At 43.7% G+C, this 18,328-nt stretch overlaps 1 protein-coding gene across 2 annotated transcripts; it reads right to left on the bottom strand.

Moving 5' to 3' along the window:
• Window positions 1–651: 651 nt before the first annotated feature.
• Window positions 652–17,823, bottom strand: DUS1L (dihydrouridine synthase 1 like). 2 transcript variants are annotated; one of them, XR_009728978.1, is made up of 15 exons: window positions 17,439–17,823; window positions 15,966–16,074; window positions 15,229–15,279; window positions 13,103–13,215; window positions 12,270–12,352; window positions 12,006–12,109; window positions 10,906–11,050; window positions 10,185–10,281; window positions 9,734–9,822; window positions 8,554–8,714; window positions 7,989–8,026; window positions 5,642–5,717; window positions 5,102–5,371; window positions 3,439–3,572; window positions 652–1,678 (listed from the first exon to the last, which is right to left on the bottom strand). XR_009728978.1 is itself a non-coding variant. In XM_061376910.1 (13 exons), exons 1-13 carry the CDS (start codon window positions 17,673–17,675, stop codon window positions 5,211–5,213), a joined length of 1,464 nt encoding a protein of 487 aa, XP_061232894.1. In that variant the 5' UTR covers window positions 17,676–17,823; the 3' UTR covers window positions 4,867–5,210. The 2 variants fall into 2 exon arrangements, 1 of the variants encoding a protein (XP_061232894.1); XM_061376910.1 differs by lacking the exons at window positions 652–1,678; window positions 3,439–3,572 and having other exon boundaries at window positions 4,867–5,371.
• Between the last annotated feature and the right edge of the window lie 505 nt (window positions 17,824–18,328).

Genomic DNA, 18,328 nt, shown 5'->3' with positions numbered 1-18,328 from the left:
GGATGAACTGTGAAGAAAGGACAACTTGAGAGAATGTTATGGTTGCAAAACCCTCGGACTGCATTTGCACAGCTGCTCAATTGCAGCAGTGCTCTCTCCCTCTGGCTTTCTGTGCTTTTCACGACTTAGGTGCTGAAAATGGAAGCAATAGTTTCTGTAAGGTCTTTGGTTAAAAGTCCTCCATTTGTCATGGGAAAACTCTCTCTGAGAGAAATGTTTGAGATTGAGTAGTTAGAAGTGTGGTAAATTCATAATGCGTAATGAATAAATTCATAATTCTTAATGCCTAATGAGTTTCTTGACAGCAAAGAAATAATTTGAGCTTAGGTTTCAGGAGACCTACAAAAAGCTACAGACTGAAGGGTAGCTGCATCAGCAGAAAATGGTCTAATTCAAACAAGAATTCGAGTGGAAAGCTCTGAAAATCTGTAGACCAGGCCAGGTAATCTTCTTGTCCCTGATCTCACAGACATCACTGTTTCAGTTCTTTAATGCTTCTACAGCTATGGCTTTGACTCTTATACTCCATGTGCCTGTGAAGTCTATGTGTATATAAAGTTTGTAGCCTGTAAATCCATGGTGAGATCCAGGGGTTTGTCTCCCTGTGTCCAGTACAGGGGCTGATTCGCCACTTTTTGACCTTTTATTTTCTTTTCTTTTAATCTTGGCTGTCTGCTCTCACAAGTTCTTTGCCAGCAGAGGCATTTGCCTTCCTTTTTGTCAGGTGAACGACTACTACGTTTTTGTGTGCCTCTGAAAATGGATTTAGATACAAGAATCCAACCTCCCTCAAACCCAGACAGGGTCATTTCACCATCATTCTGCATGCAGAGCTTTGCCTTTTCCTCCCGGTATTTCCATTCAAGTTAACTAGTATCTTTTTGAAGGCCTGTGAAACAGTAACAAAATAGGACATGACCTTGCTCACTTGGCAGGCTGATTTTTTTTTTTTTATTATACGGGGTAATGAGTGTATTGCCTGAAATCAATCCCTAGTTAGTGTGGGTGCAGATGTGTCCAGCCTGAATGGGAAATGGCTCAGCTTTATTTATGTTGTAATACTGCCTCCTAATTCACCAGCTTTTTAAATTAAGGAATGACAGAGTGGTCATCTCCACCTCCTCAATAGCAATGTATCAGCTTCTAGAATGTCTTGGAAGTCCAGGTTGAAACTTTTTCCACTAGTGTGGTGATGTAGTTAATGCACAAAGTGAGTTCTGTGTTGCTATGCCTGCCCGAGCAGTTTCCAGCCCGGTGGGAGGAGCACTGCAGTCTTCTGCCACAGCATGGGACAGGAGCCCGCAAGACAAGTGTGCATCTGTCTGCATTGCCTATTCAGAAAGGCCTTGGAAGAGCAGGTAGGGACACATATGCCTTAAACACTAATTCTGTATAGAGATGTCCAAATTGGGATTCCCAAGAATAAGAACCTTCCTTAATTTAGGAGCCTAATGCCAGCTTGATCCTTTCTTCACACTGGTGATTCTGTGATGAGACTGCTTGTGAGAGTTGTGTTCTGAAATCCTACTGTGTGGTTAAGAATGTGACCGGAATGTCTCACATAGCACCAGTCCACTGGTGTGTCAGCACAGCAGATGTTTCTCGTTTCTTTTCTGACTCTGTAAACTCTTCTCTGGCACAGTGAGCAGTGACTGAGCTTTCTGATGGTCTGGGGAAGCTGTAAATAGGAAGGGTTCAGATAAGCAGTTTGAAATTCCATAATAATGAACATTTAGCTTTTTATTATAAGAGGGGTTTTTTAAACAGACCAGGGAACTTGGAATACTTGACAGCTTTAAAGCGTGTGCTTGTGCAAGGGAAGAATTGAACATTTCCACAAGAGGTGGGAGATGTGGTTCCAAGTTCCCAAGTGCCCATAAGGCACAGAAGCATTTTTAAACATGGTTCTCCCACACTACTGGCTGGGCTCTTGGGTGCCTGCCACAAGCTTCCCTCCTCCTTGCTTTCTGTGCTAGTTCCAATTCACAAGGCAAGCTAAGTAACACCTGCCAGCTTAGTAGCTAAACTGGATTTGAATACAAGGGTAGTCAGAAATGATGAAAGCTGCTGAAAGTCATGGTTGATGAGCTGATTAGAGTTGGAAGATGCTATTCCAATAACATAATTGGAAATATTTTGTTCAAGTAACAAGCAAATGAAATGGGAAGACTCAACAGGAGAGTTTGAACTACTTTTATTGTCATAATCTGTAGAAAGCCACAACTAAATGTTAGCCAGCATTTAAGTCCAGCCTCCAAAATGGGTTTGAAGTTCTTGGCTCTTGTGGTCCCTCTAGAGGACTTGGTGCATGGGAACAGCTAGATAAAAGCAAGCTAGATGTAGGCAAGTGTCTGAAGAGATCAAGATGCACGTGCTTGTGTGATAGGGAAGGTGCCTTAAGAAATAGTATGTTTCATGTATGAACACAGCATAGATGCAAGTGAGCATAAGGGTGGTTGACACAAGGGTAGGCCAAGGCCCCTGCTTCACATGTGATCTCAGTTTAGGGATCTGTTAATCTTGCTTATGGGCTCTCTTGTTAATGTTTTGAATGAGAATGTTTCTCCATGGACTGACTAAGCTTACAGCTACTAGAGTTCAGGGTAGTACTGAACTGCTAGTTCAGTTTTCAGCACACTGTCCATGTGTCAACTCATGACTGTAAACTGTAACATAGTTCGTAATGCAGGTTAGGAAATAGAAACTGAGCTTGCAGGGCCCAAGGGGGGATGTACACATGCATGCATGAACACGTACAGACGCATGTGTGCATAAGCAGTGAAGGGTTACTGCAAAGTCAAAAAAACCCCTGTTCAGAATGGGTTTTAGCCCGGTCGGGGCCTTGCTTCAGCTCCTGAGGCCTCCAAGTGTTTCTGTCATTAAAAAAATACTAGGCTTGCCCCCTCTGTTGCAGGGGCAGGGAAGGGCTCGCCTTGGGGTCACAGGGTCCTGGTGCTGCCTTTGGTTCCTGACCTTATGGGCTCTTTGGGGTTTTCGACTATTACTGTTCAGTAATGCAGACCTGGTATTCTGGGCACTAAGTTTCCAGTGCATTTCCTTTCAGATCCAGCATAACTTCCAATGGGGAATATCTGACAGATTCTGACAGGCAGAGGGATAATCTCCGCAGTTGAGTTTCTCGAAAAACAAGTGCCAGGCAGATGAAGCATCGAGGAAGGAAACCATAAAAATTTCCCTTCTGGCTTCTCTCCTTCCACCTGCATTCGAAACAGCTCTACCTCTGCTAAATTACCTATTTTTATTTTGAATTTGTGGAAGGTACACACATAAGTCAGCTCCAACCTGTGGAGGTTCTGTGGTACAGGCTGAACACAAGAATATAAGAACACAAATGGCCCCCTCGCCCAGCCAAACCCTCAAACTGTAGACCAGAAAGTGGTAATACAGAGTATGCACTCAGAGTGCATTACTACATACTGTACAGTGGTCCACTGTGTTGGCCTTTTGCTTGCTATATGTGCTTGCAAGACTGAGAACTCAACCACAGGATAATTTCTTGTCACTGGCCAGTAAAAGCTGCAGGAGCTGTTGGGGAATTGTTACACACCAACCTAGAATAAATTAAAAAAAAAATAAGACCAATTATGACTAAAACCTGCCCCCATGGAGGCGAAGTGAGTGGCTTAAACCAGGCACACTTAGCCTAGCAGTGCTCATGAACATACACCACACCTCTTGGTGGTCTGGCCACGTGACAGAGAGATTTGGGTTGTGGGCAACTACCATCCCCTCAGGGCCTGATGCTCTCAGTTGCAGACAAGCCTTTTGGGATGGGCAGGAACAGTCACTCAGGACCAGGCCAGGCATGTAACCGCCATTGTGCCTCCTGCCCCATGCCTGTTTCTTTCTCCTTCCCTTTCCACTTCCCTCCTTCTCTTCACCACTTGGAGGAACAGTAGTTTAAGACTTACTGATTTTAGAGTTGTGGGCACTATTGCTACAATGGTTTTGTTCATAACATGCCAGCTTTGCCAGACCAGGCAGGGCTAGACTGCAGTTAACAGGCTTCACAATGCATCATTGCTTTGTCCCCTTCAGTAGGCTACAAGCGACAACAAAGCATTAACAGACCTGCTGCTTTTTATGCACTGAGACAGTGCTAGGACCTCTGAAGAAAAGCTGCTCACACTGCAGCAAATGCTGGAGCATGCAGCGACAGAAACAGGATTCAGCAAACAGGCCACGAGGAGATGAATTTCAAAGCTGAGCTAAGCTTTAGTTATTTATTCTAGCTTAAGCAGGGGATGGCCTGACTTCCATTTTTTTCAGTCTATTAAAGAGCTGTGTACCACTGCTGTGGGTTTTTTTGGCTGGTTTGGGTTTTTTTGGCTGCTGACATTCTTTACTGCATCCCAAACACTGTAAGGCTACACAGGCCAAATGCCTAGGGAGATACCAGAGCCCGTGGGGACAAAAGGGTAAAAGCCAGACAGGAGTCTTGCATGTATAGATCTGTGTCTGGTTTTGACACACTTCTCACAGAATTTATCATGTGGGAAGGGGAAGGAATGATCATGTAGTTAAGTTTGAGACCTTGAGCAGGGAAAGGTTCATGAACTTGGTTCTGACTTAGTTTCTGACAACCCTCTCTATTACAGAGATTTCATTTTGCCCCAGCCTTCGGCTCATGGCAGATAGTTAAGCTTTGTACTGTAGAAAACTAGTAATTGTTAATACACAATGTCGTTACAGCAGCATCTTGTACTTTTACATTCACATTTTCAAAGTACAGCTGGATTCTTTTTTGCACTTGAATACGTGGCCTGTGGAAGCTCAGACAAATGTGACACATTTTCTGCTAGTGAAAAAGTCATTGACATTACTGTTTTTAGCACACCAGAAGGCTGGTCTAATACAAGAAATTTATTCCCCAATATTAAAAACAGGAGATGAAGGGTTAATGAACATACAGGAGGCAGATTGTGATGGCAGCTTATATAGGTTACCCCCACCCAAAAAAATGCAGCATTTTCATTCTTTAAAACACAGCATGAGAAATTTAATTGTACCCTTTTTATTTCAAATGCAGGATAATTCCCTGAGTAAGCAGCATTTTACTTAAAACTTTTCAAGAACTTACTTAAAATAAATCTGAGGAACAAGTTTGCACAGCTGACGGTGAGCTGGAGACGGCATGTTCCTTGGCCCAGGGAAACAGAGGTCTGGCAGAGCTCTTTAAGTGGGTACTGTCAAAGCTTCAACACTGTACTGTCACCAGCCTCCTTCAGTACAGCAGTCTCCCCCACATCTACATCTCCTCTCCGACTGGCCTCTGGGTTTTGAATTACTCTTTGACTACTCTGCCATGAAAGGGATTTTTCATATTTGGTCTTAAAAAGTAAGCCATGACCTGAAGAAGCAAGTATGGGGAAAAACAAACAAACAAACCTGAAATGAGATGACTGCACTGGTAAACAGAACAGCTCATTCCTTACAGCTGCACAGAATGGGTTCTTATAGTCTGGACACTATGCATGCCGAGGCTGTAGATTTTAACACCAACAGCTCCTCCCTTCTCTGCCCCGCCCCCCCCACCCCCGAATAAAACCCGAGTTTAAAGCAATGAACATACGTGGGAGATGGGACGTTTGCTCAGTGACTTGAAGGAGGCTGCACTTACCTGGGCAGTCTGCTGTTGCTTTGAATGCACTTTTCTTACAGCAGCCTCGGCACATGTTAAACACACATTTATTGCCCTGGGGTGGGGTGGGGGATAAAGAAGCTAGGATCAGTCACAATAAAATTATAAGTGTTTACTACAGTAAGCAACAACAATACAGCTCTGCTCATTCAGACCTTGGAAAAATATCATGAACTTGTGTATTAGGCAGCCACATCTCAGTCTAATGAAGATGACAGAGCTGATGTCATATGGGGGGGAGCCCCAGCTATCAACTGTACATAGAGAACAAAAACCAAAACAAAAAAAAATACCCCAAACCAAGACAAACAGAAAAATTCCAGATTTAACTTCTGCAGCATCTGTAACGTGCTGGGCAGCCTGAGCTGCACAGCACAAGCAGGTAAGTGCCGTCAGTGCTTTGGAACAGTACTATGACATTTGTTGCATGTGAGCTTGTTGTAGTTCTCTCCAGAAGTAGATGTGAAGCATGGTGCCTGAGATGCTTGCCACCATCTGTAGCTATGCCTGAAGTAAATGTTACCGGAGAATTATTTCCCTACTTGCAGCTTAAAAATGTACCTGAGTATATATTAAAATATAATGTATGACCCTTCAGGGATAGCAGCAGTTGAGTCTTGGAAAGCTCACACTTGCATTTAGCAATCTGGGTGGCTACAGTGCTTTGGTTCACACTTTGTTTTGTTCTCCCCCAGTTCCATGACACAGCTTAGAAACAAATGATCTTGGGGAGAGAAATAGAACAGGCCCAGTCACAAGATTTCAAGGGCTGTCTGTATCATTACAGTGATGTAAGAGCAAAACAAAAATGAGACTAAGCCCAGCTTCAGACAGGCCTGTTGACGCACCAAGCAGTGTCACCTGGATTAGCAATGAAACAGGGTGGCTTATTAAAGCAGGCCAGCTGAGTGCTCAGTGTTCTCCCAACAATGAACACAGCAAGAAATACACTGTCTGCTGTAGCTGCAGCTCCAAATTGTGCCCTAGCTGCTGTTTTTAAGGTGCTACAACTGTTATAAAAAGGGATCAACACCACATGCTGTAATGCTACTTTTTAGAAAGGAAGACAACACATTTTTGGAAAGGAAGACAAATTATCTCAAAGACCCTACATATGGTAGCAGTTTTTGCATAGCACCTTTACCTCTGCTTATGATTAACAGTTAAGAGACTTTTGCCAAAGTATGAACTGACTTACGTGTCAGCAGGACTTGGTACATGTGCATTACTGAACACTGTCATGCACCTACCTCAGGATTCAGAATCACAGAATAGTTTGGGTTGGAAGGGAACTTTAAAAGTCATCTATTCCAACCACCCTGCAGTGAGCAGGGACATCTTTCTCTAGATCAGATTGCCCAGAGCCCCATCCAACCTGACCCTTCCTGGAATGGGCCATATACCACCTCTATGGGCAACCTGTGACAGTGTTTCTCCACTCTCATGGTAAAAAGTTACTTCCATATATCTAGTGTGAACCTGCCCTCTTTTAGTGTAAAACATGACCTCTTGTTCTATTGCAACAGGCCCTACTAAAAAGCCTGTCACCACCTTTCTTACTCCTTTCAGTACTGAAAGGTTACAGTAAGGTCTCCCAAAAGTCTTCTCCAGGCTGAACAAGCCCAACTCTCTCAGGCTTTCTGCATAGAGAGGTGCTTCAATCCTCTGACCACTTTTGTAGACCCCCTCTAGGCTTGCTGCAACAAGTCCATGTCTTTCCTGTGCTGAGGACTCCAAATCTGGATGCAGTACTTCAGGTCACGACTTGCTAGAGCAGAGCAGAGGGGCAGAATCACCTCCCTTGACCTGCTGGCCATGTGCCTCTGGATGCAGCCCAAGATATGATTTGCATTCTGGGCTGCAAGTGCACATGAGTGCCTGCTCACGTCCAGCTTTTCATCAACCAGCACCCCTAAGTCCTTCTCCTCAGGGCTGCTCTTAATCCCCTCAGCCCCAGCTTGTATTGATACCAGGGGTTGCCCCAGCCCAGGTGCAGGAACTTGCATTTGGCCTTGCTGAACTTCATGAGGTTCACATGGGCCCAGTTCTTGAGTTTGTCCAGGTCCCTCTGGAGGGCATTCCTTCCCTCATGAGTGTCAACCGTACCACTCAGCTTCACGTCATCTGCAAACTTGCTGAGGGTGCTCTCTATCCCACAGTCTTATGTCACTGCTGAAGACATTAAACAGTACTGGTCCCAGTGTGGACTCCTGTGGGATGCCACTCATCACCGTTCTCCATTTGGACATCGAGCCATTGACCACTTCATGGTCATTTAATTTCCATTTAACAGAAATGCTCTAATGGACCACTGGCATTGACTTACCTTAGGGTTTCCACATTGATCACATTTTGCGTATTTGGCTAGAAAAAGAGAGAGGATTTCAGCAATGGTATTTTTCTGTGGAAGAAAGTAAATGAACCCAAATAAAGCAGCATTAGCTTGGCACTTCTCTAGCGAGAGAGACTTTTTAAAATTAAAATACAGTACCTCAAAGAACACTGCAAGGGTCAAGGACTTTTTAAGTGCCTCTAAGCTAGATCCAAACATGGAAAATTTTAATTCTCAAATCAAGTGTAAGAGAGGAGGACAACTGGTTGAAATGCACAGGCAATTTCAAATATTAATGATGGCTCAAATTCAGTTTGTAAAAGCATTCTGATCTTAAAAAGATGATTATAGTGGACCAGTGACCTACTTTTTTAATCCTAGTTTTCTTTAGTAATGAACATAAACTGAGTCACATTGCCTACTACCGAAATTTCCCAGTAATCCTCCCTATTTTAAGAAATTTCTACAACTACATGAACAAGGAAAATAAACAGTGGCTATTTATGTCAAATGGGATATCAGCACCTTTCCAAGCATTAATCCAATAAACGGAACTTACGTTTTAAAGATGGATCAAAGCTTTTATTTGGATTTCTCAACTTCTTTTTTTGTTTATTCTTTGACAGAAGCTCAGCATTTCCATCTTCCTCCTCTTCCAAAGCACGTTTTCCTCGCACACCTTTTTCACTGGCTCCATTCTCCTTGCATCTCTCCTTTGGCCTGAAACAGTGAATATCATCGTAAATTGGCTGTAGTGAACAAGCAGGTGATCCCCAGATGCTGTTCTGGTTTACTGAAATCTGGGTAAACTCTCAACTTTTCTATTAGGCGGAGAAAGTTGGGGCTGTTCAGCCTGGAGAAGAGAAGGCTGTGTGGACACCTCATAGCAGCAGGGACTCTTTGTTAGGGACTGTAGTGACAGGACAAGGGGTAACGGGTTAAAACTTAAACAGGGGAAGTTTACATTGGATATAAGGAAGAAATTCTTTCCTGTTAGGGTGGTGAGGCACTGGAATGGGCTGCCCAGGGAAGCTGTGAATGCTCCATCCCTGGTGGTGTTCAAGGCCAGGTTGGACAGAGCCTTGGGTGACATGGTTTAGTGTGAGGTGTTCCAGCCCATGGCAGGAAGGTTGGAACTAGATGTTCTTAAGTTCTTTTCCAACCCTAACTATTCTATGATTCTATGATTATGGTGAAACTACAGGGAAGTGTCACTGCCCATAGAAGTGGAATAGAAAAAGTGAACTTTTTTGTTATCATTGGTATTAGTAACAGACATACTGTCTTCAGCCCAATTTTCACAACAGAAAGGAAATAAGTAATCTGAAAAGTCTGTCCATACAACACAAGCATCCTTTATAGAATACAGTTTAGTTCTCATCTTTGCTACCCTGGCATTTATCAGCAACATCCATGTTACATATAATGATAAAGTACTGTCAGGTAGCGTATTTGTTGCTCATCAGGTTCTCTTTCTGCTCTGCAGAGCAATTACTGGTTTTTACTTTTCAAGAGAGAAATCTGAGAAGGCTCTAAAGGAGAAGATGAATACAATGAGCAATATCCCCATGAACAAAGCAATAATCCAGAAGAGAAGAAATGAGAACAAAACCAATCCAAAGTCTTCACTTATTTTCAAATTAATATAAGCTCCTAGAACAGATGTGGGTGGCCCTGTACTGATAGGATAGGTGGGAAAGGCCTATGGGTCTCTGTCCATGTTAACATAACTAACTTACCCTGGCCTGATGTATGGCTGACAGATCCAGTGGAAGAAAGGCAACCCTTCTTTTGGCTTTTCTCCTTCTTTCTGATTAGCTATTTCTTCCTGCAGTATAAAGTTACAGTCAGTTTTCCTGAAGTTCTCAGGCAACACTCTTAAATAATTGGAATTTCAACATTTTGGAATTTCAACAAACTGGAATTTCAAGTGACAGTTACTGACAGTCAAATATAGGCAAAAATCTTCTACTATGAGAGATTAATTGAAGCAGATTTGTAACTCTTAAATCCTGTGTAAAACTGTTCAGACTTCGGGGGCTGCTACTGTAGTAAACTACCAACATCAAGGTTGGTAAGCCACAAAGTTTCAGTGAAGTGACTAACAGACATCAACTGTATGACATGCATGGTAAGTTCCCACCAAGTGCAGACAGTGTTGTTCTGGGAGATTAGGACCCATCTTAGTACCTGGCATCGTAGTTTCAGCTCCCTGTTGACATCTACAATGCCCTCTAGAGTCTTCACTTTTGCTAATTCTTCACGCAGTTGCTGGTAAACTTGAAGCCTGAGGCAAATCCCAAATATCAAGTAATTTTATTCATTATTTCTACACTGAGATCAACTGAAAATATATTTATAAAAGCTTTTCACAGATTTCTCTTGCTTCACTTGCCTTTGGTAGAAGCTTATCTTGTTTCTTGTAAGTCCAGAGAAAACCACACCTACCCACTTACTCTTTTCCAAATAAATACTTGGCACACAACCAAGGTACTTTCAGATAAGCTAACATGAATACACAGTGCATCAGCTACTCCTCAGTAACTGCCCATGGCCATGTGCTTACTCCACAACAAATGCAAGACAACTTGCCTCACACTGAGCAAGGAGTTAGTTAACTAGTGTTTGCCACAAAGTGCATATGTGCATCTAGGCCATTACCACATGGTAGTTGACATACTGTGAGCTCACACCCTAGTTATCTTGTGGTAACTTGTTCATTCCCCATGCCCTGTTTTCCAGATAGCAGTGAAGAGTAAAGGCCTCAGCCCACATTCTGTCCAGCCGGGTCCAGGAAAGAAAACCTTGCAGCATACTCATTCTGGCCAAACAAATCCTTCTCTAGAAAACCCAGACACTTGCTAAGCAAGATGAGCCCTGAAAACATGAAGAGTTCTCTGGAGATACTCACGTGTGATGCCAGAGCTTGAAGAGATGAGCCCTAACATAAGACAATGGACAAGGGTACTTCTGCACTATCTCCAGATACTCCTCAGCCATCTCCCACACCAATGGGTTTCGGCCCTCAAACAAAGCTGGGTTATGGAGATTACCTTCTAGGGAATGAAAAGAAATACTCAAACTTCCATTTTAGGATTGAAACAGAAAACAAAAACTAGGTTCTGGAGCTTGATCAGCTCTGTTGTGATACCACCAGACAGAGACACATCACCCATGTACTCAAAGAGGGGCACAGGGTACATAAAACTCTAGTCTGACCTCAGGATACTACATTTGACTATACAGTTCGTAATTGAGCAAAATAGCTCATATCTAATTGAAGTACATTTTCCAGAAAGGCATCCGATCTTAACATAAAGACAGTAAAAAAAAATTGACAAATAGAAAAATCACTGCTTTTGTTGCCCAGTTGTTAAATACTTGGGCAGTGGATGTCCTGTCTTAGGTCTGTCTTAACATTCATCTGGCCTAAGTTTAGATACTGCTTCTCACTATGCTTTTCTCTATTAGGTTCAAAAGCTTTTGTATTTTCTAAGAATAAGATTCTAAAACCTCCCAGAAAATGTTTCATTGATTTAACTGTGCAAGTGATTGGAAGCTTTTTCTGATGTCTGTCCTAGCTCTTCCTGTAGGAAGCGATGCCAATCCTTTCTTGTGCCAACCCAACATGAAACATTTACAGGAATATTAATCACCGGTTGCACGTCCTGCATTAAGATCCGTTCAAAAACTGTTGCATTGATTAACAGTTGTCATGAAAATATTCCAGGACAACAGGAGTCCCATACGCCTTTGTCAAATAATTAGATTTGAGCTGTCCACTCAATAGTACTAGAAGTCCAGCATAACAATTCTTACATGTTTTAAGTGATTCCTGGTCCTGGTAAGAGATGGCCAGTCTAAGAAGAAGGAGAATGGCCACTCAGCTTTCAATCAAAGCTATTCACCAAGTCAGTCTGACATAAGCTCTTAATGAATGTTTATGAGGCTGCTAAAAGAGGGTAAGAAATAGTTTGTATTTTCAGCTGAGTAAAAATTCATTTCATTTACCTGCACTCATGACACCATGCACTCCTGTTTTACGGATACATTCTTCAACATCACTGAGACACTGGATGTTTCCATTTGCAAATACAGGAATGCTTACAGCTTTTCTATACCGGTGAATAAAACAGATGCATAAAACTGAGAATTAGAGTCAACCCAGAAATTCTACTGCTGTCACACATAAACTTGTTTGCTCTTTAATCCACTTAAAATCTACCTTCATCATCTGTTAGCAGAATTCCAGCGAGATGAGCACTGCTCACTGACCTGACAGCCTGAATGTGCTCCCAGGACGCCATGCCAGCAAGCGGTCCCTTCTGTTCTTTAGTACGGCCATGCACAGTCAGTAGCTAGAACACAAAGTTACATTTACTTTTCATGTGCATGAACCACTAGACAAACCAACTGACAAAAATTTCCTTTCACACCATACACTTCATGGATGCCACTGAATTCCCACTATTTCAACAGCACAACTTTGATATCACAGAAAGGTGTCAGCAGCTCACCTACCATGGTCTTGGGCTTCTTTTGGATTGCTATTCCACAGCATGACAAGATCATATCTTGGGAGGACCTACAGATTTCCACCTCTATTGGCTCCTATTTGTGATTCACTTTGGAATTTGTGGTATATTGATCTGGCTTGCTCCTCAGCAGAAGGTCTGAATACTGTCAGTACTGGCTCTAACCACAGTATCTCTTCCTATTTAACTGGAGTTAACTCCTAGAAAGCTGCCTATTTCCTCATTAGTGGCAGTCATCTTTGATACTAGGTTTTTATTATAGCTCTGTGGATTTCATGCACTCACACTGCCACCTGAAGCACTACACTAGACTGAGATGCTCAGCCACAGTGAAGGATGCCACCCTGTGCAGTGATTACAAGAGAGACTCTGAAATTATGATGTCTTCTGTATCACACTACTGGCTTGCTGCCTACAACTGCAAATATATAAAGTCTCTCTGCATCCCATTTTTCCTCCTTGTAATATGATGCAGCCTATTCATCTCCACTGTAATCCAAGATCCGGTCACCAGATGCTTTACAAAGAGACGCGTGTCCAATGCAAGAGTACAGGGAGCAGCTGCTGCCTTACCTGGCATCCAGCCTTCTCCAGCATCTGTGCATACTTCACTGTCTTGTCAATTTCTGGGAAAACGCGGATTTTACATGTGATGGGAACAGAGAGCTTCTCATTAGCCAGAAAAACTGGGAAAGATTGAAAAGACACATAAGTGGGCTGCACAATGCTATGAAAAGTGCCTACTCTCCTCAACATCCTAAAGATACTAGGTGTGGTAAGGAAAAAGCCTGAAAAGTTAATGCTAGGCAGTTCTCACAGCTTAAACAATCAGCAGTGTACTCTCCAATCCTTATTGCACAGGTTAACCAAGTAATAGTAAAATGTGAAGCACAAAATCTGCATTATAACAAAAAGGCATAAAATAGTCAACATTTAATAGTCCTAATGCTTCCACCACATCAAACCTTCACTTTCAAGGACCATCCCCTCAAATCTTCATCATTGATACAGGTTTACTGTAATCACAGGCTATGGTACTCCTCCTACTCTGCCAACAACATTAATACTCTCTTGTCCACCTTTCCTACAAGAGATGCTTTGCTTCTTTCCAAATCTTCACACAGTCATGACAAGTAGGGTCTTGTCTATGGCCAATAGAGGCTTATCAACTGAATTTGATGACTGTGGACCCAGTTTAATAGTAAGTGTAGGTTACAGAATCAGAATGAAATCTAGAACGTGTTAAACTCCCATAGCATTTACACAGTGCATGAAATTGGAAAACTACTGAAAAGACTGCTAGTAAAGCCAACAAAAAAACACTGAGCAATGGCATGCTTGAAATTCTCCTTACTTCCAGAGCTTGGATGCATAATATAGCCACCTGCTGTGTTCTAACTCAAATCCTAGGAGCTCTATTGATAGGTACTTTCTATCACCCTTTCAAATGAACAATTAAGGCGTATACAGGCATAAGCAGAAAAGAATACTCCACTGTATTAGAAAAGGATGGGGGAGAAGGAGGAAGAGGAAGCTCTGACCACCTTTTATACAACAGCCTAATAAGACAACTCTCTTACTAGACAGCCTGGATTCTCACCCAACTGGATGACCTGGGTTCTTCTCACCTTGAGGCTGTTCTGATTTGTACCTTTCACTTCTAAGAAAGGTGCCCTAACAATCACTACATGCTGGGCAGAAAAGCACTGTCTAGCCTTCCAGGGTCTCAGCAGTCTCTGTGCCAAACATCATTCAAGATTCGCTGGACCACAGGGAATGCAAACAGAAGTACTCTAATTTCATGGAATTCAGAAACTTGCTCTGAATTGGGGTGAAAGCACATTCTCAGCTATACTCAATAACCCAAACCTTGCTTTTTAAATCAATTCTGATGTATTAAAGAGAACAAAAAAAACCCAATACTGTTCAGAACTGCTACCAGTAGTCTGAAAACAACCTACACAAATTAGAAGACAAGCGTAACTTGCTATGGTGCAGACAGAAAGGTATGCTGAGTTGATCAGAAAAGGGCAGCTGTGTTTTCAAGTAGAAAAACTCCTGGCTCCTGAGAACTTCAAAGTGAAAAAGTAAGGCACTGAGAGTTCTGCTGTTTCACAGAATCCCAGATTGGTTTGGGTTGGAAGGGACCTTAAAGGTCATTTGTTTCCAACCCCCGGCCACAGGCAGGGGCACCTTCCACTCAAGCAAGTTGCTCCAAGACCCATCCAACCTGGCCTTGAACACTGCCAGGGATGGGGCAGCCACAGCTTCCCTGGGCATCCTGTGCCAGTGCCTCAGCACCCTCACAGGGAAGAATTTCTAGACTCTAGAAAAAGTCTATAAAGAATTCCCAACTCTACTTTCTAGAGCTGGAGAGACATTAAGCCATCATCAGACTGGGGCTTTATTCACTAACTTTCACCTAAAGCGTTTCAGGTACTAAAGTCTTTTAGCAGATGTAGAGTAAGTCTGTAGTGGGATACTACCAAGAATTCTGAGGGTGCCACTGGAATACAGTAAGAAAGAAAGAAAGAAAAAAAACCACAAACCAAACCAACAAAACACAAATACAGCCCTCCCCAAAGAAACGTGCTGCACCTCCTTTCCCCCAAATCCATAAACCTCCTCTCAGTAATGAGTTTATCCTATTCCCTCTCAAAGTGAAGTCTCTGTAAAGTGAGGCCTCTTTAAAGACTTACTCATTCTCTGAAGAAGATCCCATTCCTCTTGCAGAAATGCGCCGTAGTGACCTATGATAAAATAACATGACAGACTTGCAGAGAAGACCAAGATTCATAAACATTCACATACAAAGATCCAGACACTCATATGCCTCTGGAAACAGAGTTGCTCTGTCCAGCCCAAACTGGAAGAGGTGAGTCACTCTGTCCCCCATGCCACCCTAGATTTAGAGGACAAACAATGAATCCCCACAACCTACTTCCACTGCTACTCCCTAAGGCTGTTGTGTTGACACTAGCAGCTCAAAGTCCAACTTTCAGGGGTTTATATCAGGTGTATAAAAATTCCCTTCAGGATAAAATCTAATCAGATTGAAAGATCTATTTGCTCTGTACACCACTGATCACTTCCTATTAGTCTTTGAAAGACATTTTAGAAGAGGAATGAACAGTTACTGAACAAATCTCAGCATCCTAACTTATTCAAAATTTTCAAACACTGGTTCTGGTTTTCAAACATAGTTATCTTTGCAATACCTCTTAGGGATCCAGTAGGTGTTACCCTTTTATATGCTAATGTGAACAAACTCCATGCAAGTATTAAGGACACAGGAGATTTTACGTTCCTGCATAACATAATTTTAAATGCAGTGTTGCAAAATTGGTTTCATTTGGTCCTCTTGGTGTTCTACTAGCAGCAATCACATTTGAAACGTACCATTTCTCTATTTATGCAGGTTCAGATTTGCACGTACCTCTCTTTGCAATCATTTGGGGGCAACCCAAATTTAGGTCTATGGCATCGCAATAATCCTGAGCCAACAGTGCTGCTTGGACAAACACTTCAGGGTCATTGGCACAGAACTGAGAGACACAAAAAAAAGAGTGGAATAATTAGGCAATAGCTTTCTTGAAGTACTGACAACACATTATGACATACTTATGAAGCAATCTACTTGCTACAGAAAACAGGCATAATATGCACGTTAATAACAGCAAACACCATTTCCCAAAAAAAGAAAACCCACCACAGACAAAAACTGTGACACTCACTAGCTAAAGATCCTCAGACTTCAAAGGAGAATAGAAAAGGGAGAATATACAAAGCTTTACTGAGACAGAACAAAGGTCCACCTCATCCTGCTCTGATAATGGTCAACAACAGATGACTAGCGAACAGCAGAACCTGGTTCTTTGGAAGAAAACGTCTTCTTTGGAAGCAGAAGTGGTGTTTTCTGCACCTTATGACCCTCAAGAGAGTTTTCTTTCATTTGCTTTCTAAACTCATGTAATCTTCCAGCATCCATTACATCCCACGGTAATAAATTTCAAAGTTTATCACTACCTTTAACATTTGTTTCCTATTTATCTTCAAGCCAGTCTTACTTTCACAGACTTCTCTTATCTCTCCCCTCAGTCAGGAGAGACACATTTCTTCCAGGGCAAAAAGTCCCCATTCATTTAACTGCTCCACATGTGGAAACCACACCATTCCTCTGCTCATGCTGGCTGTCATTGCCTGCATTCAGCTCTGCAGCCCTCTCCTTCTTCGGGATGGAGTGGAGGAACATACCTGAATCTCACAAGGTACTCAAGAAGCAGAAGCAACACAAGCTTTAAAGTGTGTCTTATCTTCCTTGCCTCTTTTTTCTACAGCTATGTACTGAGCTGTTTCAGAGTACTACACAAAAATCTGTGATCCTCCCTGAATGGTATCACATCTGGAACAACCCTTGACTCTAGAAGGCCAGCTACAACTTACGTCTAAAGATGAGGTGTAAAGGACTGAAACCCTGGGAGAACTAGTGCTCCAGGCCTCTGTGGTTAAACCAACTCCCCTTTGCTATACAAGGGATAAACAGAAAACCACACTTACCTTCATGAGCTAAGTACTGTTAGCAGTATTTAGGGGAAGAAAATGAAATTTCTGTCATCCCATATAACCAGATATATATACACACACATACAGGTAACACTGACTGGCGTGAACTCATGCGCATTTGGAAAACGTCTGGATGTGTTAACACAAACCGGGTGGATGACAAGGGTGTATTTGGCAATGCCGACTTGCTTTCGTAGCGCTACCCAAGAGCGCACCGCAAAGAGAACCCCGCGGAGCCCTTCCCGGCAGTGCCTGCCGCCGCTCCGGCGCTGGGGCTGACCGGGCCGGCGCCGCCCCTCGGGGAGCGCAGCGGGCCGCCGGGTCGGACGCCAGTGGCAGCACTCACCTGCACGATGAGCGGACGGTCCTCGGGACAAGCCTCGTCGTACAGGTTCTCGCGGCGGTAGTTAGCGTCCCTGAGAAAGACCTGGGCGTGCAGCATCGGCGTGTAGCAGAGCTGGGCGCCGTGGCGGCGGCTCAGTAGCCTCCAGGCCAGCTCGCTCTGGTCAACCATGGGCGCCACCACGTAGTGGGCGCTCCGCAGCGTCTCCCTCCAGAAGGCCTCCCCACGCAGCTTCGGCATCTCTCGCTCGTCCGCACCCCCGGGCGGCGCTGCGGCAGCTGCCCCCCTCACCGCCGCACCGGGGCTCGCAGCCGCCGCCTGAAGCCCGGAGGCGGGCGCGATCGCGGGACCCTGTCAGAGCACGGCGCCGGCCGGACGGTGCCACCGCCATTTCGCTCCGGTCGGCTCCGCGGTGCAGCTGCGGCGGCGTCCCCTCCGGAAACCGCGACGCTGCAAGGAGGGGCCGCGCGCTGGAGGGTCCAGGCAACGGCAGGGCCGGCGTCTGGGCGGAAAGGCCGCGCTACCATCTTCCATTGCCTTCACTTCCAGAGGCATAAACAGCCCATTCTGATATTTTAAGCACGCAGCCTAATTCTCCTTCACCCGGCCCCATCTCTTAAGCAGCTGCTCCAGGATTTGTTTGGGGTTCGGCTTTATTTTTTTTTCCTTTCTTTTGAGCCGAGTTGCCGGCAGTGGGCCTGATCTTCAGCGACAGTAAAGTAACTAACTGCAGGAGGAAGATGCCTGCTTCCTTTACCACTGGTCTACCTTAAATGTTTCGGGTTTTACTTGACCTCCCCCTCAGCACTGGAAAGCTTCTCTGCTTGAGCAGTCTAGTAGTCACCAGTTCTTGCGTGTTTTAGTTATTGTCTTTGTCAAGACAGGTGTATTTC

The sequence above is a fragment of the Neopsephotus bourkii genome, unplaced genomic scaffold (genome assembly GCF_033783945.1).
Source record: "Neopsephotus bourkii isolate Nb327-2 ecotype Australia unplaced genomic scaffold, CSIRO-AGI_Nbou_v1 NB_1749, whole genome shotgun sequence".
Taxonomy (NCBI): Eukaryota; Metazoa; Chordata; class Aves; order Psittaciformes; family Psittacidae; genus Neopsephotus; species Neopsephotus bourkii.
The sequence above is the reverse complement of the archived record's forward strand: the minus strand, read 5'-3'. Positions and strand labels throughout refer to the sequence as shown.

Coding starts and splice junctions, on each gene's coding strand:
- DUS1L (XM_061376910.1), bottom strand. CDS start 17,675: ATGCCGAAGCTGCGTGGGGAGGCCTTCTGGAGGGAGACGCTGCGGAGC. Junction 9,823..10,184: donor AGCTGAAACTACGATGCCAG/GTACTAAGATGG, acceptor TTTATACTGCAG/GAAGAAATAGCTAATCAGAA. Junction 5,372..5,641: donor AGCAACAGCAGACTGCCCAG/GTAAGTGCAGCC, acceptor TTGCTTCTTCAG/GTCATGGCTTACTTTTTAAG.